The following is a 27473-nucleotide window of genomic DNA, read 5'->3' as shown; positions in this document are numbered from 1 at the left end:
ATGCCCAGGAGCCACACCTTGGCCCTGTTCTGCACAAAGTCCCCACAAGTGGGCCTGAGATGAGCCCCACCCTGCTTCGTTTTTAAACTTGTAATTATTTTATTTTTTTAAATCTGTGGATATTCTCACCCCAGAAGCTGAGTATCACAATGTGAGGAGCGTGCAACGTTTATTTTATTTCCTATTTTTGACGTCCTAATGGTTCCTTTTCCCCTTTGCCTGTTCAGTCTTGCACGGTGCTGAGCCCGACTCTCAACATTGTCTGAGTAAGAAAGAGGAAGAAAAGCTCCCTTTCCTGCAAGGATCCCTTGGCCAATTTTAAAACCCTGAGCTTTTTTTTTTTTTTTTGGTCTGGGGGCTGCCTTTTGTCTCTGGTGGATGTTGCCGTGAAAGAAGATGAAAAAGGAGGGCTCGTCAGGGTCCTGCAGACTCCAGCCACATCCAGGCTCGCTCTCCCGGGCTGTGAGCTGGATAAATTTCTCCTCCTTGTCCAGGCAGACAAAGAGGCTGTTTCGCAGCGATGGGGAGCTGTCGGTTTGTGGGCAGCAGGTGGAAACAGATGATGACAACTGGATATACAGAACCCAGCCCAGAAAAGGTGACTTGACTTTTCTTTGTAAATATAATCATTAAAAAAAGCTTATTATAATACAATTCTTTGTTTTCCATCAACTGATTTTCCTGTCATAATTTTTTTTTGCCCTTTCAGGAGTTTCATTTTGGTCCGCATTTGTGTTGGAATTCAGCAAAAATGCCCTTCCAAACTAGATTCAGGGTGAGACTGTGTTGCTTCTAAGAGGAATTAAGTAGCTGTTTCCTGCCCTCATCAAGCATTCTTCCTCCCTCCCTCCCTTCCACCTTTCCTCCCTTCCAACTCCTGTGAGTTGGATAAAGTTCAACTGAGAGAGACTCTGCTTATGGGACTGGGAGCATTTTCTGAAACTATATTGAGAAAACTTTGAGATGGAGTCCCTTTGCATGTTTCCTCTAAGAAAGTTAATAAGTTGAATGACTGAATTAGACAGGTGCTAGTATGGAGTCTTGACACAAGAAAGGGCTTAGCTTTGATATTTTGGCCAAAAAGTGTTTTTTGACTTCCTACTGGGGTCCATCTCTGTTCTCAGGATTGGCATATTTTGTGTCCTTTAAGGGGAAGGAAAAATACCTAATTGTGCTGGGAGAGAGGGAAATACTTCAATATTTCTTAGCACCGTCTGTTTTATCTGTAGAATTTCTAAGCTCTTCCTCTGTGGGGACTGAAATAATTGTTAAGCTCTAAAATGGTTTCTCCCCTGCTTGGTAGGGCAGCACTGTTTAAGAATTACAAAGGAGCCCAGTGCAGGGATTGTTCTCCTTCCTTATCACATTCCTCTAGGCCTAGAGAAACCTTGTGAATCTCTCAATGACCTGCTCTTTCTCCTCTGTTGGGAATCAAAACTGCTGAAATGAAAGACAGTCAACTAAACTGACTGTGCTTCTGGGGACCATAATTACTCTGTGCAGACTGATGATTCAAGGTAGACCTTGTGTGTGTGTGTGGAGAGAGAGATAGCTATTTGTGCTTGCTTATTAAACTGTAGTACATGAGTGCTCTGTTAAGGTATTAGGTTTATTAGGTCAAGTAGGTGGTGATACAGTGCTTGAATTTCCTCCTTTTAGTTCAGATGCTACATGGTTGCCAAGCTTTAGAAGTGACATTTGTGCTTTCTGGCTAGTGCCTTGTAGTTTAGTAAGTCCATGAACTTTACTTTTCTAAATCAGGAATGAGCTGTGGTTTTGGTAAATGATTGGGTTTCAGTGTTTGAAGCAAAAATGTTTGTAGGGTGGATACAGTAGTGCTGTGGTTGTACAAGGGTGGAGTTTTGATTCCCTTGGTCTTTGCCAAAGGTGGCTTCTTAAGGCTTGCTTTGCTTTATATTACCACTGTCAAGTTGTTGTTGAAGACTGTGTGCAGCTGAGTATGTGCCTTTTTTACCTTCCATTGTAGATGGCTCATTGAAATTAACATTAAATGGAAAGGTACTGTGAATTTGCATGCACTGGTTTTGGTTGGGAAATGAGGCAAGTACTGTACACTTGAGTTGTGGAAAATAAAGAAGTCCTTGTAAAGAACTGGGGAAACTTGTAAAGGGAGGGAGGGCTTGTTTATGCAAGAATACAAAAGATAGTACCCTGTATCTCTTCTTGCAGTAGCCTAATGAGGTAAATGGAGGGGTAATACAGTGTATAAATTTATATACTTTGACATGGAGTATGGGAGGATCCTTCACAACTTGCCAGTGTATCAGAACCCATAGTATTAGATTTAGCTTTTGCATTTGACTTACAAAAGAGGATTCATTCCTATCTTGGACATAGTCTGTCTCAGGGATGTGTTGTGACAGTTGGCCTTTATTCCACATAATTCTTTCCTTGGGAGAAAGGTAGAAATGACCTTTGTTTATACTAGCCTCTTAAAAGCTATGTAAGTGTTTTCTTAGGAAACTCAAAGAAGTTTAAACTCTAGACAAGATTACAGACATCATTCTGACACCACTATTTTTTTGTGTGTATTTAAAATGTTACCAGATTAGTAGTGCCTCCCACTTACAATCCCAGATAATTCAGCAGGTGAGATTGAGAAGATAAATTGTTCAGTGACAGCCTGGGCAAAAAGTTAGTAAATACCTTCCCTCTATCTCAACAAACAAACCAGGCATGTGGTTCACCTCTGCAATCCCAGCTGTGAGGGAGATGGTAGGTAGGAGGATCACAGTCCAAGACCAGACAGGTAAGACACTACCTGAAAAATAACAAAATCCAGAAGAGATGGGTGCTGACTTAGTTCAAGTGGTATATTATCTGCCTAACAAGCTTGACACCCAGACGTAGACAGTACTGCCCCCAAAACAAAACAAAAAAAAAGTTACCAGAAGATAGGTGTTGCTATCTCCAAAGGAATCACTTGAAAGTGCTTCGATTTTATTACAGTACAGCCTGTCTCAAAAAACTCTTGTATTGACATTTGCACACAGGAAGGGAAGAATGAATTGAGTAAGGGCAAAGATCACAGTTCTAAAAGAGTATAAAAAAAACTTTTTCTTGAAAGACTTATTTCAGAGCATTCTATTAGGGATGAAGTTGTTGTGGGGCATGGTGATGTGTATAGGCCCTGGTGTTGCGTACACCTGCAATCCCTGTGCTTGGGATGCTGGAGGATTTTGAATTTCAGGTAGCTTAGGGTACCTAAGCTAGCAAGACCCTGTCTCAAAACCAAAAACAAACTTTGCCCACACAGAAAGGAGCAGTCATCCATTCTTACAGTCTTAGTGTGATGTGACCCATTGCCATAGTGGATGATGTTTGAACCTAATCATGAATTCAAGGGTATAAGGTTTATCTTCTTAAGAGATTCAGTGACTCCTCCTGAGTGATTGCTTTCATCCGATGCTTGTATAGTTAAAAAGAGGAAGGGAGGATTGTAGATGAGACTGCATATCTCCCCCCCGTGGAGTTGGGAGACAGAAAGTCTTCCTAAGTACTGTGTGAAGAATATAAAGACACACAGGACTGAAGTCTTAGGCTTTATGCTTATTATGGAGAAGTAGCTGAGCCAAGCAAGGGAGGAAAAGAAGGGTAACATATGTGGCAAGGAGATGGTCTATCTGGAACATCTTCATGTGTTCTATGGTCTTCTGGCTGCTAGTGCTAACTTGAACATTATGTAATGAGCAATTGCCTCCTCTCCCCCCCCCCCCCCCCCAACCCAGTTGGTATGGGATTTGAACTCAGGGACTGGACACTGTCTGAGCTGTTTTGCTCAAGGCCAGTGTTCTACCACTTAGACCTACAGTACCACTTCTGGTTTTCTAGTGGTTGATTGGAGATAACAGTCGCATGGACTTTCCTGCCTGGGGTGGCTTTGAACCACAATCCTCAGATCTCAGCCTCCTGAGTAGCTAGGATGACAGGCCTTGAAGTATCAGCACCCAGCCAAGCAAATGCTTCCTTACCAGCTCTCAAGAAGGTTCTGGGGGAAAACTAATGGCTAGCAGTATTTGTTTGGTGCTTCCCTTCCTTGCTAGTAAAAACCTAAAGAGGTGGGCTAGTAAGTAGTGGGGTACACTCTCACTGAGCACAACATGTTTGTTGTAGTCCTCCCCTGCTCTTCATTTAGCAGGGCAGAGGTGTGATCGATGATGCTGGCATAGGCAGGTCACACAGTGACCTGGCAGTGACGGACATGCAAAGCCTGGTTTTAAACAGTGTGTATGTTCTCTCCTCTGGATTTTATCATTTGGACTTAGTAGCATTACCAAATCTGACTCATTTGGATTTCAGTATCTGCTGTCTTTCCTAGTGACTTCAAAAGTGTCTCAAGATAGAGCTGTGGCTGTAGCTCTACAACATGTGTGGTGTGCATTAGTGTGCAGCTAAGCCCTGGGTAACATCCCCACATCCTCCTCCCCTCTCTCCCAAAAGAGGGCCAGAGGACGACCTTAGTAGGTTTAAAGGATAATGAAAAATCCATACAGCAGATAATCAGTTCTTGCGGGTGGAAGTTGGCTGTACGTAAAGTAATTCCAACCCTTTAGAAAACAGGCTACTTTGTTCACAATTGATTTAGATTAATAATGACTTCAGGTATTATAATGGAGAGAAAAGAGTTGGAAGTCCACTGCTAGCAAGTTGAGGCTCCTGTTTCCATGTAGATAATAGTGCCTTAGTATTTGTATTTTAATGATAAAATCTTTAAAATTATGAGACTGAAAAGTAAGTTTGCGACCCTTATGGAAACCAAAAGAGCCTTGGTAAATGTTGTTAAAGTAGCATTCCACATTTTTTATTGTAACTAAGTTTTGTTTATTGCAAGGCTTACTTCATGTTGAAAAAAGCAAAATGGATTTACTTATTTTTTTGTTGGTCATGGGGCCTGAACTCAGGGCCTGGGCACTGTCCCTTAGCTCTTCAGCTCAAGACTAGTGCTCTACCACTTGAGCCATAGCACCACTTCCAGCTTTTTCTGTTTATATGGTGCTGAGGAGTCAAACCCAGGGCCTCATGCATGAAAGGCAAGCACTCTACCACTAAGCCACCTTCCCAGACCTGGATTTTTTTTTTTTTTTTTTTTTTAAGCAGAAGAGATAAGATGAATACTCTCATGCAGCAAATGTGTTTGTTCCTTTCTCAGCTTCCTACAGAAGCTAACATCTGTGAAAGGGATGAACAGTGAGTGCCACTTAATATTTGATCTGCTCCAAATGAGATTGCCCTTTGTTGACCTGGGATTGTTTCATTTTTCTGGAGTTAGCGGTCTTGGCCCATTTTTGGTAATTAAGTTGTACAACTTTACTGAAAAGATGTCTTGTTTAATATCATTTCTTTTAAAAAATTGTGGACTTGTTTAGAGAATTCTAGTCTACTAGAAACAGCTGAAAGAAAAGCAATTGAAGGAGTAACTTGTTGCTAGGCTCCAGTGGCTCACACATGTAATCCCAACTACTTGGGAGGTTGAGGTCTAGGATAATCAAGGTCAAAAACCAGGCTAATCAGAGAAGTCCACAAGACTCATCTCCAAAGTAACCAGCTGAAAGCCTTGCTGGTGATGTGGTTCAAGTGGTAGCACACCAATTAAATGAGCAAGCAGAGCAAGTGTTAAGGCCCTGGGGGGAATAAAGTAACCACTTACCTTGGCATACGCTTGGAAGTGAGCAACTTGGGTCCTTTTCTACTTGAAATACCTTTATGTAGTTATGAAAATGTTTCTGTAAACTTCTTTACAAATGGTTAGTTCTAAAAAGAATCTTCAAAGACCCTGAATATTTATTTAGGATTCATTACTCTGTCCCTTGCACTTATTATGGAATGCATTATATTTCCACATAATTTGTTCTTTTTTCTGTTTCAGCTATAATATTTAAAAAATCAAATTAGAGGTTTTTTTTCTTTTTTTTGGGGGGGGGGGGTCCGGTCATGGGGCCTGAACTCTGGGCCTGGGCGCTGTCCCTCAGCTCTTCAGCTCAAGGCTAGCGCTCTACCACTTGAGCCACAGCGCCACTTTCCGGCTTTTTTCTTTTTTGCTTATGTGGTGCTGAGGAGATAATTTCTAGAGAAGGATGGCTCAAGAGACATGGCAGGATGAGAAAGCAACAAGATACCTATGCAGAAGAGGAAGAGAGCTGGGTAACAAGCAGGGAAGCAGATTACAAAGGTTTTAAACACTAAGAAGGAAAATCATTGAAGAACTCCAATTAATGGTTCACATTTGATGCTCAAGAAGATCAGAGATTTTATGAGCTGCCATTAGTCTGGTGGCAGGAAGGACACAAAGAATTAGGAAAGGACTCTAACAGCTGAGTGCCAGTTTTTTACCCCTATAACCCTAGCTACTCAGGAGGCTGAGATCAGGAAGATTATAGTTTCAGGCAGTCTTGGGGAGGGGGGGGGTGGAAGGAAGGGAAGAAATGCAGCAATGCCTCTTTACCAGACTCAGTATCACCCATCCTATATCTAATCGCCTGAAAACCAAGTGAAGCTGTGGCACAAAGTGGTAGAGCATAACCTTGAGCAAAAGAGTTCAGGGACAGCTCCTAGGTCCTGAGTTCAAGCCCCACAATTGACCCCCCACCCCCGCAATGTGTGTGTGTGTGTGTGTGTGTGTGTGTGTGTGTGTGTGTGTGTGTGTGTGTGTGTGTGTGTGTGTGTGTGTGTGTGTGTGTGTGTGTGTGTGTGTGTGTGTGTGTTGGGAGTGGCTGTATATAGCCCAGGCAACTCAAGAGGAAGCCATGACTTCTTTACCTAATTCTCCAAGTAGTTTATACTGCAATGTTTATGTTAAATTCTGAAATGAACAAAAGTGCTAAATTGAAAGTCTTGTCTGAATTATCCTATCCAGCAATAGCTAGTATTAGACACTATTAATAATACTTTGCATGAATTAACTTGTTTAATAGATACTGTCTAGTTATCATAGTGTTCAATGAAACTAATAATTGACTTGATAAGCAAGAAAGGATCAGATCATTATAGCGAACTGAAAGCTGGGCAGTATAAATTCCAAATGTCCAGACAGAGAACCAAGCTTACTTCTTTAGGCAGAGAAATGACATTGACAGTACCTGGATATTTTGGGATCATACACTCCACGACCTTGGTCTACAGCGAAATGCTCTGCAACGAGTACATGCTTCATTTCATACTTCTGGATTTTCAGCTCTTGGGGCTATTTCTCATGATGGGCTTTTTTTTTTAATGAGTTCTTGGGTTTTGAGAATGCCTCTTGCTTACTGGGTTTGGTATAAAATAACACTTTGAGAAAGCCATGCTGAGGTAAGGGCCTCTCCAGCTGCTGTGTGAAATTGGCTTGAATTTGAGGTTACCTGGAGTGTCCTCACCCAATGACTTTTCCCAGAGAACGCACTCATTAGGGTTGGTGGAATGCGGAGGGACTCTACCCTGCCATTTTCATACCCTCTTATTTTTGAAAAAGACCATGTTGAGAGCAGTATTGTATAGAAGATAAAGGATGAAAGTGTTAATAAACTGGAGGGAAGAGGAGCGAGTAAGCTATATAGAGGTAGATGTTGAGAGACTTTGATCCCATCTTACCAAACAATGAAGTAATGGTCATCTCCGGCTATTGGCTGTATTTCTGAATGTAATACTTGTGTGATTGACTGCACACTTCAATTATTTTACACATTTTAAAGGGGGACAACAGAACAAGAATAAAGGTTTATCTGGTCACTGGTTAAAATAATTCTAGAAGACCAAGTGAAATGGCAAGTTTGGGTTGCATATGTCTTTATCTTTCTCTGAGGAAAACTTGAAAGCCACAAGAAGCTGAGATTTCAAGAAACTGTATTACTTGAATTTTGTTTACTTTTCCACCAACTTGAAAAAGAAAAACAAATAAATATCGTTAGTACAGTTCCTCTGTTCTTTGAGTGTCTTTTACTTTGTAACTTGTAACACTCCCGCCAAAGTAGAAACTTGGTTTGTGGTGTTTCTGGATTTTATTCTGAGATAAACCGGAATTCTTATCTGGACACAGGTGTGCATTACTTTCAACTTGATTGGTGGAGGATTCTTTTACAAAGCATTCAGGAGACAGTCAGTGAATTTACCCTAGTGGGTGCATGTAGTTGATGTTTGATTTTGTTGCTAAGATCAACTTGCCTGGTAGCTTTTTATTTACATTTTCTTTCTTTCTTTCTTTCTTTCTTTCTTTCTTTCTTTCTTTCTTTCTTTCTTTCTTTCTTTCTTTCTTTCTTTCTTTCTTTCTTTCTTTCTTTCTTTCTTTTTTTCTTTCTCTTCTTTCTTTCTCTTCTTTCTTTTTTCAAAACACATTAAGTGTTCTTTCTTCAAAACATATTAAGTGTTTTGACTTGCTGGAAAAGAAACTGTGATTTCTACCTTAAAATAATTTTATTGCTGAGTATCAGAACACCGTATTCCTATGATAAAAGGTAGCTTGAATGTGTTTTTCCTGGGTAGCTTCCCAAACCCACTTGTTTGTCTTTTAGAATAAATGCCTGCTTGTTGTTATGCCCTAGTGATCCCAGTTCAGTTGGATGTACAAGCAGATTTTGAGGTGATCAGTCTCAGTTTTTTGCTACTCCTGCTTTGTAAAACCAGAGAGGTTGGGGATCTTTCATTCATACTCCGTTGGCTCATCAGATCTTGGCTGTGTCCCAGATTCTGGGTCATGTGTTGGTTTTTTCAGTTGCTCTCTGCTCTTATGTCATTGTAACCTAGAAAGGTTATGTGTCTCACTTGGGACATTTGAATGGTTATGTTCCAACTCTTAACTAATAAAGGTTTAAACAAAAACCCAGTTAGTACATTTTTCCTCTAGTTTCTAAGAAAATTGAGATAGCTTTCTCTGTAACAAATGCTTATAAATACAATGCATCTTGACCAATGTCACTCTTTCCATCATTCTCCCTCATCTTTCTCCAGGAGGGGATTCTTCTATAGTGGAATTATGGTGTGAATTTTTTAAAAAGTTAGCTTAACTTCCAAAAGTTTTGCTAGTGTCTAGAGTATTATAAATACTCTTGGTTCATGATCCACACATTGTTATATGCATATGCACACACCAAAAAGCTTTAAGAACTAGCTTACCTTTCCTGTACCTCTATACATACTTTCTCTATCTACTTTTGTTTTAATTAAACCAGTAGTGTCAGTTCTGAACTAATCAGATGTTTGTTTTTTTTTGTTGTTGTTGTTGTTTGAGTCTTGGGGCTTAAACTCAGATCTTGGGCACTGACCCTGAGCTTTTTCATTCAAGGCTAGGGCTCTACTACTTGGAGTTACAGGGTCACTTCTGGTTTCCTGGTAGTTAATTGGAGATAAGAATATCAAGGACTTTCTTGCCTGGGCTAGCTTTGAATTGCAATCCTCAGATCTCAGTCTCCTAAGTAGCTAGTATTACATGTGTGAGCCACTGGCCCCTAAACATGATTAGTTTTATGACTCTTTATTAGATCACAGTCTTCTAGTGAACTTCTTTCAGTGGGGTTTTATTGTGCTGTGTACTGTCCTGCTGTGTAGAATCATATCACTCTAGTAACATTGAACTCTTCCCATACATCTCCTCTTCTGTCTTTTCTTGTCTACATCTGATAGTAATTGGATATCAAATATAATTACTTGTTTTTCATGTGGCTAAAATGTCTTCTCTTCCTGCTCCTCCATACAGAGTTTTTTGTTGGCCTTGAACTCACTATCCTCTTCTTTTTCTTAAGTCTGAGGTTACAGTTATATGCTAGCCCATTTATATTTCATATCATTCATTTGATGGTTCTGTGGTTTGGACTCAGGGTGTAGTGTTTGCTAGGTAAGTGTTCTGCCTCTTGAGTTACATCTTCAGTGCTTTTGCTTTTAGTTTTTTTCAGATAATGTGTTGTGCTTTTGGACTGGGCTTCCTACCAGTGCTCCTACCTCCAGCCAATCCTGCTTCCTGCCTCTACCTCCCTCATAGCTGAGATTAGAGACATACCACCACATCTGATTTGTTGGTTTGTTTGTTTTGGAGAAGGGGGTTGTACTACTGCTGAGCCATGCTTATTTTTTTTTTTTTTTTTTTTTGTCGGTCGTGGGCCCTGAACTCTGGGTCTGGGCACCATCCCTGAGCTCTTCAGCTCAAGGTTAGCGCTCTACCACTTGAGACACAGTGCCACTTCCGGCTTTTTCTGCTTATGTGGTGCTGAGGAATCGAACCCAGGGCCTCATGCATGCAAGGCAAGCATTCTTACCACTGAGCCACCTTCCCAGCCCCCCATGCTTATTTTTTGCACTGGCTATTTTTTTTTGGGGGGGGGGGAGGTCCGGTCGTGGGGCCTGAACTCTGGGCCTGGGCGCTGTCCCTCAGCTCTTCAGCTCAAGGCTAGTGCTCTACCTCTTGAGCCACAGCGCCACTTCCGGCTTTTTTCTTTTTTGCTTATGTGGTGCTGAGGAATCGAACCCAGGGCCTCAGGCTTGCAAGGCAAGTGCTCTACCACTGAGCCACCTTCCCAGCCCTTGCACTGGCTATTTTTAAGTTAGGATATGGATATCTGTCTGTTCTCACATCTAGTCCATGATCTGCCTATTTTAGGCTTCCCGTTGTAACAGATATTACAGGTGTGTTATCACCATACATAGTTTCTTTCTTTTGAGGTGGTGTCTTGTGAATTTTTCTATCCAGACTGGCTGGGAACTTTTTTTTTCTTTTGGGTCCGGTTGTGGGCCTGAACTCTGGGCCTGGGCGCTGTCCCTTAGCAATTCAGCTCAAGGCTAGATCTCTACCACTTGAGCCACAGTGCCACTTCCGGCTTTTTTCTTTTTGCTTATGTGGTGCTGAGGAATCGAACTCAGGGCCTCAGGCTTGCAAGGCAAGCACTCTACCACTGAGCCACCTTCCCAGCCCTGGCTGGGAACTTCTATTTCCCAATTGTAGCCTCCTGTGCAGCTGGGATGATAGGTGCATGCCATCATGCCCAGGTATGTGTTGAGAAAACGTCTCATGTGTCCACTTGGGCTATCCTTGAACTTGGACTCACAATTTCTGTTTTTCAAAATACCTGGGATTATAGGTGTGAGCTACTGGTGCTTGGCTCTGGAATGCTTATTTAGACAAAGTCTTGCTAACTTTTTTCCTAGGTTGGCTTTGAACCACTATCCTCCTGTCTCTGCCCCTGGAGTAGCAGTTATTAGACACATGTGCCACCATGCCTGGCCCTCATATCTTTTTTCACATCATCTGCCTTTTCTCTGTCTCTCTCTCTCTGTCTGTCTGTCTCTCATTCTTTCTTTTTTTGCCAGTCGTTTGGCCTGAACTCTGGGCCTGGGCACTGTCCCTCAGCTCTTCAGCTCAATGCTAGCACCACTTCTGCCTTTTTCTGATTATGTGGTGCTGAGGAATTGAACCCAGGGCCTCATGCATGCAAGGCAAGCACTCTACCCCTGAGCCACCTTTTGAGCCCCATATCATCTGCTTTTAAAGAGTCAAAATATGGTGATGATAAAAAATGTTTTTGTTAGGTTTTTAAAAAGAAGTAGCCGAGTAAGAACAGCACCACGCACGTGGTATTCAGGTAAGGGGTAGGTTTATTCAGTAGACCTGCTGGGACCAGGCAAGGTTGGGACTCCACGCATCTAGGAAGGACCTGGGAAAGAGGTGGAAAAGAGCTGAGAAAGAGCTAGAAAAGAGAAGAGAGAGCTGGGAACGAGAAGAGAGAGCTAGAAAAAAGAAAGAGGTAGCAAAGTAAGAACAGCAGCACGCACGTGGTCTTCAGGTAAGGTTGGCACTCCTCATGGCTGGGACAAGCCTGGGAAAGAGAGAGATCTGGGAAAGAGAGAGGAAAGAGGTAGAAAAGAGCTAGAAAAGAGAAGAGTTAGAGAAGAGCTAGAAAAGAGCAGAGAGAGAGCTTTCTGGGCCTGGGCTAGGCCTTATCTAGGATATGGGCGGAGAAAGATGTGGCCACATCAAATCAGATGTGACCTCAGCGGATGCAGATGTGACCTCTTCCAGGTGTCCCAGTTGCCTAGGTAATGCAGGTACTGGGCAGAGACTTTGCGGGGAGGAGGGTGGAGTCTGCTCGCCATCCAGGAGTGGACCTTACAGTTTTTATTATTTAAGGCCAATTCTACTTCCATAAGTATGTTTGGCCCTTAACTTCAGGTAACACCTGGCCTTCATTCATATAAATAAAAATTATATAAAATATGACTCAGGGGGCTGGCCCCATGATGGACCAAAAAAAAAAAAAAAAAAGTAAAATAAAATATAACTCAGGAAGCTGACCTGACTCTTTCCCTGAATTTCTCAGTAATTAGCCACTGATATCCCAGTGAGCAAAATTCACAGGAACTGTTTACTATTCCAACATAGTTGGAAGTAGTTGACAGTAGCTGCTCAGTGAGTACTTTGACTTACACACTTAAAAGTTGCAGAACTTGGGGGGGTTGTGCGGGGAAGGACGGGATGGGAAGGGTAAACAAAAGAGGAGGCTACAATGCTTGATAAGAAATGTACTCATTATCTTGCCCATGTAATTGCAACCCCTCTGTACAGTATTTTCACAATTAAAAAAAAAAGTTGCAGAACTAAGGTTGGAGGTGGCTTAGTTGATAGAACAAAGTCATCAGGTACTGAGTTTAAGTCCTAGTCTCAGACCTAAAAAAGAAAGAAAGAAAAAGTTGAAGAATTGTTTGAATGCAATTTATATTAATTCAAGCAATGAGGTAACCAAGAAACATTATTTTCCTCTCTGGTTTTCTGAGCACTGCAGAAATTATCCAAGGGGCTCTCCTGAGAAGAAAAGCTTTTGGTCCCACATAGTTAATCTCTGTCTCACATAGTTAATCTCAGAGGTAGTGACAATTTTAAAGATCCATTTGTTTCCTGATGAAATAAAAATGCACATAATTCTGACTGGATTTTGTTTACCTAAGTAGAGAAGGCAACTTAAAAAATTACTTAGCTCTGACTGAAGCAATGGCTATGCAATTTCCTTCTCTCAGTGCCATTTGAGAAGATTTTTATAAGTATTTGGGAGCAATACGTAAATCTGGGAATGAAGGGATCCAGGTAGCATTACCTTAACGGCAAGGCTAGGATGTTGGGGCCGGATGGAGTCTCACTGTTAGCCTAGTCTGAAAGAGAGGATCTGGATCTAAAGACCTCAGGTCCTACGGGGTCCCAGTGAGGCTTGGTCTGTAATTTGCTATATCTCTTCTTAAAAGGTATTGTGAGTGTGTGTTGCTTTAAATTTGGCATTCCTGACTGCCCTGGGAAGGTCAAGTGACAGATTCCTTTGCTGACCTTGCAGTGCTGGCTTTGGAAGTCCTTTGTTTACTCTGGATCATGCAGAAGTTTTCCTGAGCAGATGTGCAGAAGGACCAGCAACTTACTAATCATAGCAAAGGCAAATGGAGGGAAACACCAGCCCTGACGCCGGCCCTTGGTGTCAATTTTATTCTACTCAAAATTAAAATGCATTCTGTTTTCTAAGAATGAAAGGGAGGGGGAGGGGAACACACTCCTAGTCTGCACACTGCTGCTCTTCTTTTGTATGAACTAAAGCCCCTATGCTAGTTGAATAATAGAGCTGCCACAAACATACTTCTAGCGAAACAAATCCACTTTTTACACATTACACTTAATATTTGGCTTATTGGCATTTAACTTTTTCCTCTTGAGTGCCTGGGGAGTTATCAAATAAAAGCCACATTTGCAGAGATATACTGAATGAAAATAGAACATAGGTAAATCCCAGCTATTACCATGAAAAGTGTTGTAAGTTACTTTTACTGGAATTTAGCTTTGCTGACATTATGCTAGAAAGAGGACTGTGAAGTAAAACAAATGAAAAAGGAAAAGGCTCAGAGCGGTCATGTTGGACATGATCAAAGAGGCGGGTAGCAGGAGCTGAGTTTGTGGGAGGCCGTGTCCTGGTGGACCTCGTAGCCCAGTGGTTACCACGCATTGCAGCACACACTCCACCCCTGAAATTGGCCTGCCAATTTGAGGAAATCATTTTCTTGCTTATTTTTAAACTCCTAAGGACAGGGGAAAATCCTGAAGCAGCGACTAACTGCCGTGGTTTCCTTAAACCATTATCCTTGTAAATCCTTTCTGGGTCCTGAAGTTACTTCACTTATTTCTGAATTTCTGCCTGGCTCCTTAGGAGACTTGGAGGTTGAAAGGGAAGCGATCAGTTTATTCCTTGGCAACATGTCACCATGGTTAAATAGGGTCAAAAGTTGGCAAGTGATTATTTCAGGAAGGAACTTTTTATAGAAATTCTATAGTTTTTTACAGAGCTCCAGAGTTTTCCAAGTTTGCAGTTGGCTTCAAAACAAAATATTTTAAATTTATGAAATCTTAAAAAAAGACCACTACTGTTAGAGTAATCCATTCAATTATCTATGTGGAAATCATCAAGAATCTGGACATTTTCATTTTTATAGTGTTTCTTACTATTAATATCTTAGTGTTTTCCTTTCTAGCTTTGCTCGATGACTAAAAGTTGTCTGCCTATTCTCTGGGATGAGTTTTTGTTTTATTAATATGTAAATTTGTAGTGGCTGAACTTAAAGTCGTCTTGATTGACTGGTACAGGGACTTAAATAATTTTGACTCATAGACTGACTTAAGAATGATTTAGGATGGAGATGTTTCTTTTGTTGGCAGTTGATTATTTTAACTTCCTCAGATCATTCAGATGTTTAGGAGAAAATTATACAAATAACTCTTATTTTAGTTTAGTTTTCTTTTGGGGGTGAGGAGGAAGCAAAGGGTTTTGGTGAGTCAGCCATTCATGAACACATGGGTGAAATACAGAGCATAGAAGTACAGGATCTTTTATGTCCTTTAACCTAGTCCCTTCAATATGACATATATTTTGGACACTAACAATGCTCCATTGTAACTTAACTAAGAAAGGGAATTTGGGATATTATTACTATGACGTCTTCGGGTATCCTCCCTCCAGCTGGACAGAAACAACACCAATATTCTTGTAGTAGATACTTCCAGAAAATTTTTGTTTGTTCCTATCCCACTTCCCTCATCCTTGAAGTATTTAACTTGGATAGAACGAGAGTAGGAAAAATTGTTTTCTGAGCTTGTTCTGGGGAACTTACCTAGGAGGAAATGATATGTTTGTGTTTCTGAAAACAAGACCAAGTAATGATGAGTTATAAAGATTCCATGATAAACTTGAACTATCAATGATCAGCCACTTATTCTACAAAAACTATTTTATTTTTTCATTGTACAGATTTATGAGTGCATTGTGATAATTTGATATATAAAGTGTTAGTCTTTTAAATTCTGACTTTAAATACAATTATATGTATGGAAAGAGTGTGAATTCTTTTAATTTTAAGGAATATATTAAATAGTATAGCTTTTCACAGGAATTAAAGCTATTGGACATCTATGTCTGACCTGGGTTTTATACACTGTCCATCAATGCCTTTTGCTTTCAGCTCTAATAGTGAGGTACGAATCTGATTTTCTGTGCTCTAGGTATACTGCAAAGCATCAGAAGATGAGTGTGACTGAGCAAGTCTTGGTTGAGGAGCCTGCATGCTATGTGGGTGGTGATGACCCTCACTGTGAGAGCAGATGAATCAAGTGTGTGGGTGTAGTGCAGAGTTGGACTGATTCTACTGGTTTGAGACACACTGGAAAAGCCAACAACTGGGATGGGGATGGAGTTGCCTTCCAGACAAAGGAAATCATAACCTGATCAAAGCAGCAGGGCTAGGAAAACGGAATATGGCACAACTCCTACCAAAGGGATCACTTCAGGGGTTTGTCTAGACTGGAAAAAGACTTGAGTCTAAGTCCAAAAGAGCCTTTATTGCTAGACGAGAAGTTTGGGATTTATAAGTTCTCTTATGTTTTTCTTATGAGTGAAAACATGTCCCTACCCCCATGAGGGAGAAATTGGAGCCACTAGAGTTCTTTTAAAAAGATGTACTAGATGGAACTGGGTAAGAAAACAAGCCAGAACAAAATGATAGGTATCAAGGAATATTCTGCTTTGAAGACGCATTTCAGCCAAAGGCTCTATTTTTTTTTTTTTTCTCTTGTTTTCTTTTGAAGAGGAAACGTTTATGTTGGCTGGTGACTTTGGAGGTTTAAGACCATTATCAGTTGGTTCCATTGCTTTTAGGCCTGTGACAAGGCAGAAACATCCTGGTGGTTGCTCACCTTATGGCAGCCTTCTGAGGGATGATACTAGAGGAGGAACTACATATTGAAGCCAGGAGCTGGCTGAATGGCAACTGTTGAATGCTGCAACTGCTTCTCAGTATCAGTGTGCCTCCAAGGAAATGGGCAGAGTGAGGGCCTTGGAGCCCAGCAGACAGCAGCAGGAGTCAAGGCAGTCCACCACTGCTGAAAGTGGTCAGAGAGGCTATAAGATTACCTCAGTTAAGAAAGCAAGTCAGCTTGCAAGCAAATTGTTATGTTCCCTGAGAAGATGGAATCAGAAGGCCCCAAAGATTTTATATATATATTACATATTATATATATTACATATATATTATATATATAAATATATATATTACACATATAATATATATATATTATATTATATATATAAAATCTTTGGGACCTTCTGATTCCATATATATATACACACACACACACACATACACACATATCACATACATATATATGCATACATGTAGTTATGTGTGTATATATATATATATATATATATATATATACACACACACACAAATATGTGTGTGTGTATACACACACATATTTGATTACTAGTAGAACTAGGATACCATAAATGAGATTAGACACAAATTTCAGGGAAAAGAGCCAAATGAAGGGGGCTTTCTTGGTAGTGATGTCAAGGAGTCTAGGTTTGGCTGTGAAGAGTAAAAAAGTTATATTAACCCTTAAGAACTTGTTGAGGAGAGCATATTTTATTTTTTATTTATTTATTTATTTTTGGGTCCAGTCATGGGGCCTGAACTCTGGGCCTGGGCATTGTCCCTCAGCTCTTCAGCTCAAGGCTAGCATTCTACCACTTGAGCCACAGCACCACTTCCAGCTTTTGTTTTTTCTGCTTATGTGGTGCTGAGGAATCGAACCCAGGGCCTCATGCATGCAAGGCAAGCGCTCTACCACTGAGCCACCTTCCCAACCCAAGGAGAGCATATTTTAAAATGTCCAATTAGGGCAAAACTCCAATTCAGGGGGGAAGCAGAGTGATGTGAATGGTGCCTGAAGCCAGGTACTACAGAAGAATCTCAGCATTTGCCCAGTTGCTTTGGAATGCCATAGTTGTTCGTGTCTTGTACAGTACAATCCAGGATATAGGCATTTGTGAAGAGAATAATGAAGTTTGCCCTTGGATCCAGGCAGGTCAGGTCTGGCTCCAGAGTGCAGACAAATGAAATAGGATACAGGCTCAGATCATGTTAAGAGGAGGAAGCATCCAGAAAAAGAACTGTGATCAAGCCAGGCACCAGTGGCTCACACCTAGAAGCTTAGCTACTCAGAAGACTGAGAGCTGATGATGTGATTCAGGCCAACCCAGGCAGAAATCCAAGCATGAGACTCTTCAAATAACCACACATATACACACACACCAACAAACAAAAAAAGGGAAATGGAGGTGTGGTTAAAGTGAAAGAGCACTACCCTTGAGCAAAAAAGTTCAGGCCTTTCGATCAAATTCCAGGATCGATGGCACATGCACACACAGGCATGCATGCACACACAAGAAAGGGGTTCCAGATTTTCCTGCAGCTGGCCAAATTGGGGGCCCAGGTCTGTGGACTAATTTTCCTAACTAAGGAGGGATTGGGGTATAGCTCACTGGTAAAGAACAGGCTTAGTATGCACAAAGACTTAGAATCAATCCTTTGCATCACTAAACTAATTAAGTAATTAACCAATCAAGAAAATATTAAATTAACAAAGTTAAAGTTACAACGCTTTAATTCTTGTGTTCTTTCTTGGTGCCTATAGCACAGAATATCTAGCACCAAAATGCTTTTCTGAAAGAATACAAATGTTCTAGAAATGTTCCGGAGCAGTATAATAGTAGGAGGGCTGGGGATAATAAAAATTTAGGTAAGTTTAGTTCAGAAAACTAAACTTTTAATTTGAAGGTTACAGGTGCCATCAGAATGGATTCTTCCCAGAGAAACTGGACTAAATTCCAACCGATTTATTCTAATCTTTTTTTTTTTTTTTTTTTTTTGGGTCCGGTCATGGGGCCTGTGAGGCCTGAACTCTGGGCCTGGGCGCTGTCCCTCAGCTCTTCAGCTCAAGGCTAGTGCTCTACCACTTGAGCCACAGTGCTACCTCCGGCTTTTCTTTTCTTTTTACTTATGTGGTGCTAAGGAATCGAACCCAGGGCCTCAGGCATGCAAGGCAAGCACTCTACCACTGAGCCATCTTCCCAGCCCCGGTTTATTCTAATCTTGAAGGTGTCAGTCTCTTACAGTGTGAGGAGAAAAGGCAACATCACTGGTAAGTGGACATATGTCTCTGGGTAACCCTGACTTAGATATTATTCTCTGAAAACTTTTGGCTGTGCATGTGGGTACCACTCCCTCTTTTACAGATGATCATAGTGTTAAAGTTTAACATGATGTGGGATGCTGTAATTCTACAAGGGAGAAAAGTGGTTGCCGCCCTAGCATCAGGCTTGGCCAAAGAAAGACCTTTGTCCTGCCCAGAGGGCTGTAAACTGTGAGCCTGTCCATCTCACCATTTCCTGATGAAGTCCTCTTGTATATTTGTTTTGTAGTCTCAGTATTATTGGGCAGCATTATTGGTAACAGATGGCATAATCTTAAAGGATAGTTCTTTTAGTTTTTTTCAGAGTTTAAACAGTGTAACTCTTCATGCTTTATTTGCAGTTGTCTGATAGGGAAAAAAAAAAGCGTGGCGGGATTTATTTATTTATATCTCTGGATGTGGTAGCTTATACCTGTAATCCCAGCTTCTTGGAAGGCTAAGACTGAGATAATTGTAGTTTGATGCCAGTCTGAGCAGAAAGTTCAAGGAATTCCCTTCTCAACCAATAAGCCAGGTGTAGAGGACATGGATAGAATAATTGCAGTTTGGGCCATCCCATATCCTATCTGGAAAATACAAAACGCCAAAAAAGCTGGTGCATAGTTCAAGTGGTAGGGCACCTTGTCTAGCAGTCTCTTGAGTTCAGATATCTCTCAGACTTCTAAACAAACAAACAAATAAACAATCCCCCAAAAGGTTCTTTAACATGCTAGTTTGGGGCTGGAAAGGTGGCTCAGTTGTAGAGTGCTTGCCTCACATGCATGAGGCCCTAGGTTTGATTCCTCAACACCACATAAGCAGAAAAAGCTGGAAGTGGTGCTGTGGCTCAAGTGGTAGAGTGCTTGCCTTGAGCTGAAGAGCTGAGGGACAGCCCTCATGATGGCCATAAATAAATAAATAAATAAACAAACAAATAAATAAGCAAGCTAGTTTTTACTTGACATTAATAAAAACTCATTCTACTTCCACTGCTTGAGATGAATGCTGTGAACTTTATAGTTTTGCTACTTTAATAGAAGATAATTGTGTTGTCTGGGAGTGTTAATGTCATAGGAAGATTTCTTTCTTTTTTTTTTTTTTTCTCTTTCTCTCCATGTAAAACTTTAACCCTGGGAAATACAGGATAATGGGGGAGGGGTGGCGGGACAGGGGGAGATCTTAAGCCCATGTAAACATAGGAAACATAGGTTATAATCAGTTTTAAAAGAGAGGAAAAAAACTCTCTTTTCCATATTCTTGTCTTGCTAAAATATGTTCATGTCTTGTTGCTACTGTTCCAAGTCATCTGGGAGTGGTGGCCTGAGACAGGGATGTTAATTCTCCTTCTCTTCAGGAGGCCACAGTCTGAAAGCAGGACACCTCAGAGTCACATTCTCTCTGAAAGTGCCAAGGAGAATGTTAGTCTGTTCTTACAGCCTGGAGTGGCATTGGAAACTCTGCTCATGTAGCACATCTCTTTGTCCATCTCCCACAGATCTTCCCAGAGTCCCTTTTTCTCTTACTAACCCACTATAAACCAGTACTGTCTTCATCTTTTCCTTAACTGCCTCTGCAAGGACCCCTGTTTCCAAATGAGGTTGATTTCTGAGGGTAGATACAATTCATCTCACTCCATTAAACTATAGATGTTTTGGTCTGAGGTGTGATTCAAGTGGTAGAGCACCTGTTGAGCAAGTGCAGGGATCTTGAGTTCAAAGTCCAGTATCATGACAAAATACAATTAAAAGTGTTTTAAGTGGGTTAACAAAAGTAGCTTAATTAGATGGTAATAGGCAAGAAGCTTTCATTGATCACTGTTTTGTGCTTTCTTCTAGTATAGTTTATCAACACTGAATTATAATTAATGTATCCCTCCTCTTATCTCTATCTGTCCCCTACTCCTGTGTAATGAACCTAGGCCTCATGCTTGCTAATCAAGTATTCTACCACTCAGCTATGTCACCTCACTCATCTAAATGCACTCCATGACAATAAAATAGACCCACCCTTTTCTAACCCAATTTTCTAACATATTGCACCTAATTGTGTGTGTGTGTGTGTGTGTGTGTGTGTGTGTGTGTGTGTGCAGCAAAATAATTAACAAGTTAGGATGGAGTTTAGTCCCTATTTCTGTTTAATCTTCGCATTCACAGGTAATGAATGAACTGCTATAGAGAAGTTATATGGAGATGTGATTAGAATTAGGTTCTCTTCACTTTCTCACCTAGTGTTCTTTCCTGGGATAAAGTCACTTCTTAAAAAAAAAAATGAAGGTTTAAACTGAGTATTTGTAAAGTGATAATAAAATACATACAATCACCTGACCCTGTGTTCAAGCCTGTATTTAAAAGTCTTAAATCTACCGGGTGCCGGTGGCTCATGCCTGTAATCCTAGTTACTCGGGAGACTGAGATCTGAGAATCATGGTTCAAAGCCAGCTTGGGCAGGAAAGTCCTTGAGACTATCTCCAATAAACGACCAGAAAACTGGGAGTGGAGCTGTGGCTCAATTGGTAGAGCGCTCACCTTGAGCTGAAGAGTGAGGGGTAGTGCCCAAGCTCAGAGTTCAAGCCCCACAACCAACCAACAAAACAAACAAAAAATCTTAAATCTCCAAGGTAGGATTTTCTCTCTGTACGTGCAATTTTAAAAGCTGAATCTAACTCAGAAGAACCACCTCAGAAACCCGTTGGCAATCCATGCATATAACATGGAAGACTGCCTGAGATAGGAGAGGAAGAGAATGACTGTTCTGACCCACTATGGAAAGATAAGAAGTGGCCCAGTCAAGAGGGCTGGTAGCTAGGTGACCAGATCACCTCTTGGCTACTAAATGAGATGAGCAGTTCTGTTCTGAAAATTGCTGTCATAGTCTATCCATTCTACCTTCAACTCGTCCCCCTTCTTCCCCTCTGCCAACTTGCTTCTGGCCACAGATCTCATGAAATCCTAGCAACTAGAGCTCTGACTTCCTCAAGGTAGATAATTTATTAACCAGCTGCTGTTGGTGATACCAAAAGGGAGCAGAAAACTCAATTAGGATCTTGAAAGCAAAAAGAACAGAGCATCCTTACTGTACAGCTTGGGCTGCTGCGGACACTGCAGTGCACAGATGCATGGGTTGGTTTGTGAGTCAGTTTCCTGCATCCTGTGGAGTCCAAAGGAAGACCTGCAAGCGGCTGGGGGCTGGGGCCGTGGTTCACAATGGCCACTTCCTGCAGCCAGGAGATCTTCAGTGAATCAGTGACTCAGGGCCACTCCAGGCTCAGATGGCACTTTTATACCGGGTGCTTCTGAGACAACATCTATAGCAGACGTTCTCTTCTTTCACTTCCAATGTTCAAGTGTTCACAGAAGGAACCCTGAACTTGACATATGAGTTTAACTCTGGGAGGGAAGGGAAGAAATTACATGACCTGATTGTGAGGACAGTTATTAGAAATTCACATACTCTGGTGTTATTTTTGTTTCCCCATCTGAAAATTTAAAAAAGACAGGGTCATAGAAGTGAATGCCCCTGATTTTTTTATCCTAACATTCATAACAGTAATAGCAATTACAATAATAACAGTTAACAATTACCTAGTGCTTGCCATTGGACACTAGACGAGCATTTCACACATAGTTGCTCATTTATGTAGACTCAGACAGCTGTGTGCAGAGTTTCCTATTGTGTTAATTGTGTACAGAGCATTGGCCAGAGAAGCAACAGGGATGTGAAAGAGCAGTAAGTCATAATTAATGGCATACAGTGAAGCTGAATCGAGTGATTTCTTTTTTGTACTGCTGATCACATGAGGAGCCACATCTGCTGTGGTGATGGAAAATGGAAAAATGCTGAGAGATGAGCTCAAACAAATGGACTTGCCCTTGGGCTGGGCCGTCCTGGTCTGGATCCATGATGACTGGCTGAGCCCTGGCTCTTCTCCCTTTTCAAGAGGATCCTGGGCTGGCCATGGTGTGAAATAACGGAGGAGAGATAGGGAGGTATCGGCGGCCCTGCCCAGAAAGCTGGGATTGGGCAGTAGCTTCCTGCAGTAACGCTAGCTGGCTGGCTGGCTGCCCTGCGCTCGCTCGGCTGTGGTGGTAGCTGTTGAGGAGGTGGGTGGGAGACAGCTGTGCCTAGCACTGCAGCCTACATCGGCTCACACAGCACCAGCCCCTCCATGGAACTTCTGCAGAATGTTCTGCCTGAAAGGTGAGGGGACTCTGGGTCTGTTTGGGAAAACTGTCATTTAGCAGCAGTTAAGACACTCATTTAGCAGCAGTTAAGACACGGGGTGGGTTCCTGTTTAATCCAAGTTTGAGAGAGTTTTGAAAGTAAAAAAGTTGTTGTTGTTGTTGTAGCAAACAGGAAGAAAGACCTCCTGCTGGGGAGATGGAATTCTCTCTGAGACAGAAAGGGTATTTCTCTGCTTGGATGTGTTTTGTATGTCTTCTGTCCTAGGCAGAAGTTTTTAAGAGAAAAGGAAGGCTTTTTAGTAAGTTCCCTTAAGCATAAGAGTACTTTACAGTTGTACTGAGTCCTATTAACTTTCCATGTCAAGAATTACTCCTTGATTGCAATAAGTTGGAATGAATAGAAAGGGGGAACATGGCTTTAACTTTTAACACATCAATTCAGGCGTGAACTCAGTTCCACTGTAGGACATATTTCTGTGGCATCGGACTGAGTGCTTTCTAAGTACTGTGAAGATGGTGAATACATGTGTGTATAATGATTGATTTCTTGATTCATCAAGCATTTTCTACTTTTAGTTATTTTTTTCCCTTTCAGCCTTATTTTCTCTTCCAGCTCTTGTCATAGTATAATTACTTGAGACGTGTGAAAGTGTGTTTTCCTATGAGAATGAGGGAGTTAGGCTGAATTTCCTGGGAACTGAAGTACTCTATTTTGCTCATATCTTTCAGCGTATGTCATTTTACGGATGTGAAATTCTTGTCAGCTTTTCAGTTTGGGGAAATAAACTGGTTGTAGCCTGTTTGCTTTGTGGATGACTTCTTTGTTCTCAAAGTTTGCTAATGAGATATAGGCATTGACTCTATGTTCTCAGCCTGGGTTAAAACCTACCAGAGTCTTTAATATTATACCTCGAGTTGAGCATATTTGTTTATAGAGCATGTATGAACAAACTGAGGGACTAAGAACAAAAAGTGTTCCGTTATTACTGTAGAGTATCTAGTTGCTTTAGGCTGAATGAATTTGAGAATTTTTGAACCTGTTTATCTATCATGCTGATTCTGTTGCTTGAACTCAGGGTCATGTATTCTTGCTCAGCTTTTTCACACATGTCTTGTGTTCTGCTGTTTGAGTCCAGCATTTTGCTGGTTAGTTAGAGATAGACTCTTGGACTTTTCTGCCAGGGCTAGCTTCTAACCTTGATTCTCAGATCTTAGCCTCCTGAGTAGCTAAGTTTACAGGTATGAGCTACTAGAGCCTGGTTTGTAAAGTAATTTTAGATGAAAGGTATTACTAACTCTCATGGAATTAAGAAAAAAAACCGTTTAACCATAAAAATGAACAGTAGTATTGGCTAAAGGAACATGGTAACGTAGTATGATTTCCACAGTGCAGTTGAAGTCATTATGATCTAATGCTAGCTCAAGGTTTAGGATTTTTAATTGAATGCAGGTGTAGAATTATTGTCGAGTATTACTTACGTAGTCTCAGCATGTTTTTCTCCACCCATTCTTATAACAACAATAAATTTCACTTTATTAAAGTATCTATGAGTTTCATGGACTCTTAGTTTCTGTGGTGACTGGTGACTTGGAGAAGTTTTACACATGCTGACAGCTGAGTGAGTATTCCTATAGAGAAGGGCATGTGTTCCTAACCCAGAGTCTACAATAGCTTAAAGCTTGTTCTATGAACAAATCCTTTACATTTTACTCTCTTCCTGTGGTCTACAATCACTTGGTTTATAGTGATGATTTCTAGATCATCCTTTGTGCTTAACATTGGGGCAAACCTATGACAAAGTAACAGAGGCAGGAAAGCAGGAGCTACTTGTTGAAGGTTGGTGTTCCCACTTTAGAAAAGAGGCTTTGGATGATGAGCCTGTTTCTATTACTAGCTCAGATTCTGGGGGCTATTGTGTAGATGATTAGAATTGACCTTAAGAAAACATAGTCGTCCTTCCTTTGGCATATATGTATATATATTTTTTTGTCTCCTGGGCACTGTCCCTCAGCTCTTCAGCTCAAGGCTACTGCTCTACCACATGAGACACAGTGCCACTTCCGGGCTTTTCTGTTTATGAGGTGCTGAGGAATCGAACCCAGGGCCTCATGCATGCTAGGCAAGCACTCTACCACCTAGCCATCTTCCCAGCCCCTGGCTTAGACTTTTAAGTTCCTGTGTATTTCTTGTAATTGCTGAAAGAAAACATTTGAAACAGATAGCCTCCCACTTCAGTGAAGTTTTCCTTTTCACAGTTGGGGCTTACTGTTTTCTGAAGTCACACCTATTTGGGTGCTAGTAAAGTTCCTTTATTAAAGGGGGGTGTCGCCTTGGATGTGTCTCACCCAAACACATTTTTTTTTTTCTTTGTTGGTCGTGGGGCTTGAACTCTGGGCCTGGGCGCTGTCCTTCAGCTCTTCAGCTCAAGGCGAGTGCTCTACCACTTGAGCTACAGTGCCACTTCCGGTTTTCTGGTGGTTTATTGGAGATAGGAGTCTCACGGTGTCTCCTGCCCGGGCTGGCTTTGAACCGCGATCCTCAGATCTCAGCCTCCTGAGTAGCTAGGATTAAGGCGTGAGCCACCAGCTCCCGGCTCCAAACACATTTTTTTCTTCAGCAACATCTGAGCTTTCAGCCCCTGAGGTGTTCTCTGAAGTTCTGCCAAGTTCCCTGTGGTTAAAAAAGACATGGTGTGCTGTCCTTCACTTGATGGTCAAGTATCCATCATGGTCTGAGCCGGGAGTTTCTGGTTAGCCAAGTTACATAACAACAAATTAGCGAACTATAATGTGCGTATCACTTATGATATGTAGATTCAGCAAAAGATTATTTTAAAAAGTAGTATAAAGTGGGTTTTTTTAATCACAAAATTACTTGGAGATAATTGTCTCAGAGTATAAGCTTCTTACTCACAGTAAATCAGCTTCATCTTTATAAATATCCTTGTAGTGCTAACTGTGGTAAGGATGTGTGTGTGTGTGTGTGTGTGTGTGTGTGTGTGTAATTGTGTGAAATTGTGTGCTAGTCCTAGGGCTTGAACTCAGGACCCATGTGCTATCTCTGAGCTATTTTGCTCAAGGCTGGTACTCTACCACTTGAGCCACATCTCTCTTTCCCACTTTCTGACAATTAATTGGAGATAAGAGTCTTACACACTTTCCTGCCTGGATTAGTTTTCCTGCTGGACTGGTGATCTTCAGATTTCATCCTCTGAGTGGCTAGGATTATAGTAGGCATGAGCCATTGGTGCCCAGCCGGTAAGGGCTTTTTAAAGACTTTCCAGTATCAAAAACTAATATGTCATAAAACATAACATTGTATAATACCACCATAATGTCACACAGCTAAAAAAGACCTTAAATATTGGTCTCATTTTCTGTGCTAGTCTTGTTTTGAACCTGTATGCTAGCACACTGGCACATTGGCACCAGGGAGTGGTCGACCTTCGTGAATTTCCTATCATTGCCAAGGCAAATACCAAGTGAGGGGCTCACCACAGAACTTTCTTCTCTCATGGTTCTCCGGGTATTACTCCTGGAATCAAGGTGTCTCTGGGAAGGAGTCTTTCCTTAGATTCTTTCCCAGGTTTTCATGTCCCCAGCTATCCCGCGTCTGTCCGCACTGCAGCAGCCTCTGCCTGCCTTCATGTGACCCTTTCCCTATGTTAGTCTGTGTCTTTGTTCTGAGAACGTTCTTGTAAGCACACTGGTTATTCTAGGGCGTTTAACCTTTTCTTGACCGATGATATCTGCAGAGACTGTCTGATTATGAAGTTCTCAGTGGACTTAAATTCTTGAGGGATCATGTAACCCAGCATAGTAGAGCATGCATAAAATCACATAAACTGTGGGTTATCTTGTAGGAAATGTGCTCAGGAGGGCTGTAGGAATGATTGCCTATCATGGCTGCCTTTATGCTACATCCAAAATTATGGCAGTGTAACTTTAAGACAGGTTTATACGTAGTCAAGTTAAAAGATCTACCCATTATGACCAGTCATACTTCCTTTACACAATTCAGTTTCCTTCATGAACTCTTACCCTGCCAGGAGAGGGAAAACAAAAAACAAAATTGAACTTAGTTCACTGTAGTCAGCTTAGTGTGAACCAAAACTTTCAACAATTGCATTAGATCACTCAGGTCCTGGGATAACTTAGCCTTTCCGAATTGTCCTGCTTATTCTACTGAGTTTTAAAAATGAAGTAAAAAGGCAAAACTTGGTGAGCATGATGGTGGATACCCCATAATTCCAGCTACTTGAAGGGCAAAGCTGGATGGTCATGAGTCCAAGGTCCTATCTCAAAAACAAAATACAAAACAAAGGAGTTGGGAGAGGGGCATGACTCAAAGGGGTAGCCTCTTTGTCTAGTGAGCGTGAAGTGTTTCCCTCAAAGAAGTAATATTTTAGAAAATGATATTGCTGTTAATATTGGGAGGATTATTGTGTTTTTCTGCCCTAAAGAATCCAGTGGATTTTATTTATTTTGTGCTGTCTCTAGGCCTTGAACTCAGAGGCCAGGCTCTATCCCTGAGCTTTTGTGCTCAAGGCTAGCATTCTACCACTTGAGCCACCGCTCCATTTACAGATTTTCTGTTGCTTAATTAGAGATAAGAGTTTCGTGGACTTTCCTGCCTGGGCTGACTTTGAGCTACAATCCTCAGATAACAGCTTCCTGAGTAGCTAAGGATTACAGGTGTGAGCCACCAGCGCACTGCTAGAATCCAGTGTTTGATGAGCATCATGGACCTTAAGTTACCAAATTGCATATTTGGTTCTCTG

General features: G+C 41.3%; 1 protein-coding gene across 1 annotated transcript in view; it reads left to right on the top strand.

Annotated features, from left to right (window-relative positions):
• Window positions 1–396: 396 nt before the first annotated feature.
• Nhsl1 (NHS like 1) overlaps window positions 397–27473 on the top strand; it is a 117025-nt gene continuing 89948 nt past the window's right edge. The window contains exon 1 of the mRNA XM_042667926.1: window positions 397–598. Coding sequence (XP_042523860.1) covers window positions 397–598 — 202 coding nt within the window. The remainder of the gene's footprint in view (window positions 599–27473) is intronic.

Source organism: Dipodomys spectabilis, unplaced genomic scaffold, assembly GCF_019054845.1.
Source record: "Dipodomys spectabilis isolate Male_0828 unplaced genomic scaffold, ASM1905484v1 ptg000001l, whole genome shotgun sequence".
NCBI classification, from domain to species: domain Eukaryota; kingdom Metazoa; phylum Chordata; class Mammalia; order Rodentia; family Heteromyidae; genus Dipodomys; species Dipodomys spectabilis.
Note: the sequence above shows the minus strand (reverse complement) of the source record. Positions and strands in the feature narration are given on the sequence as shown.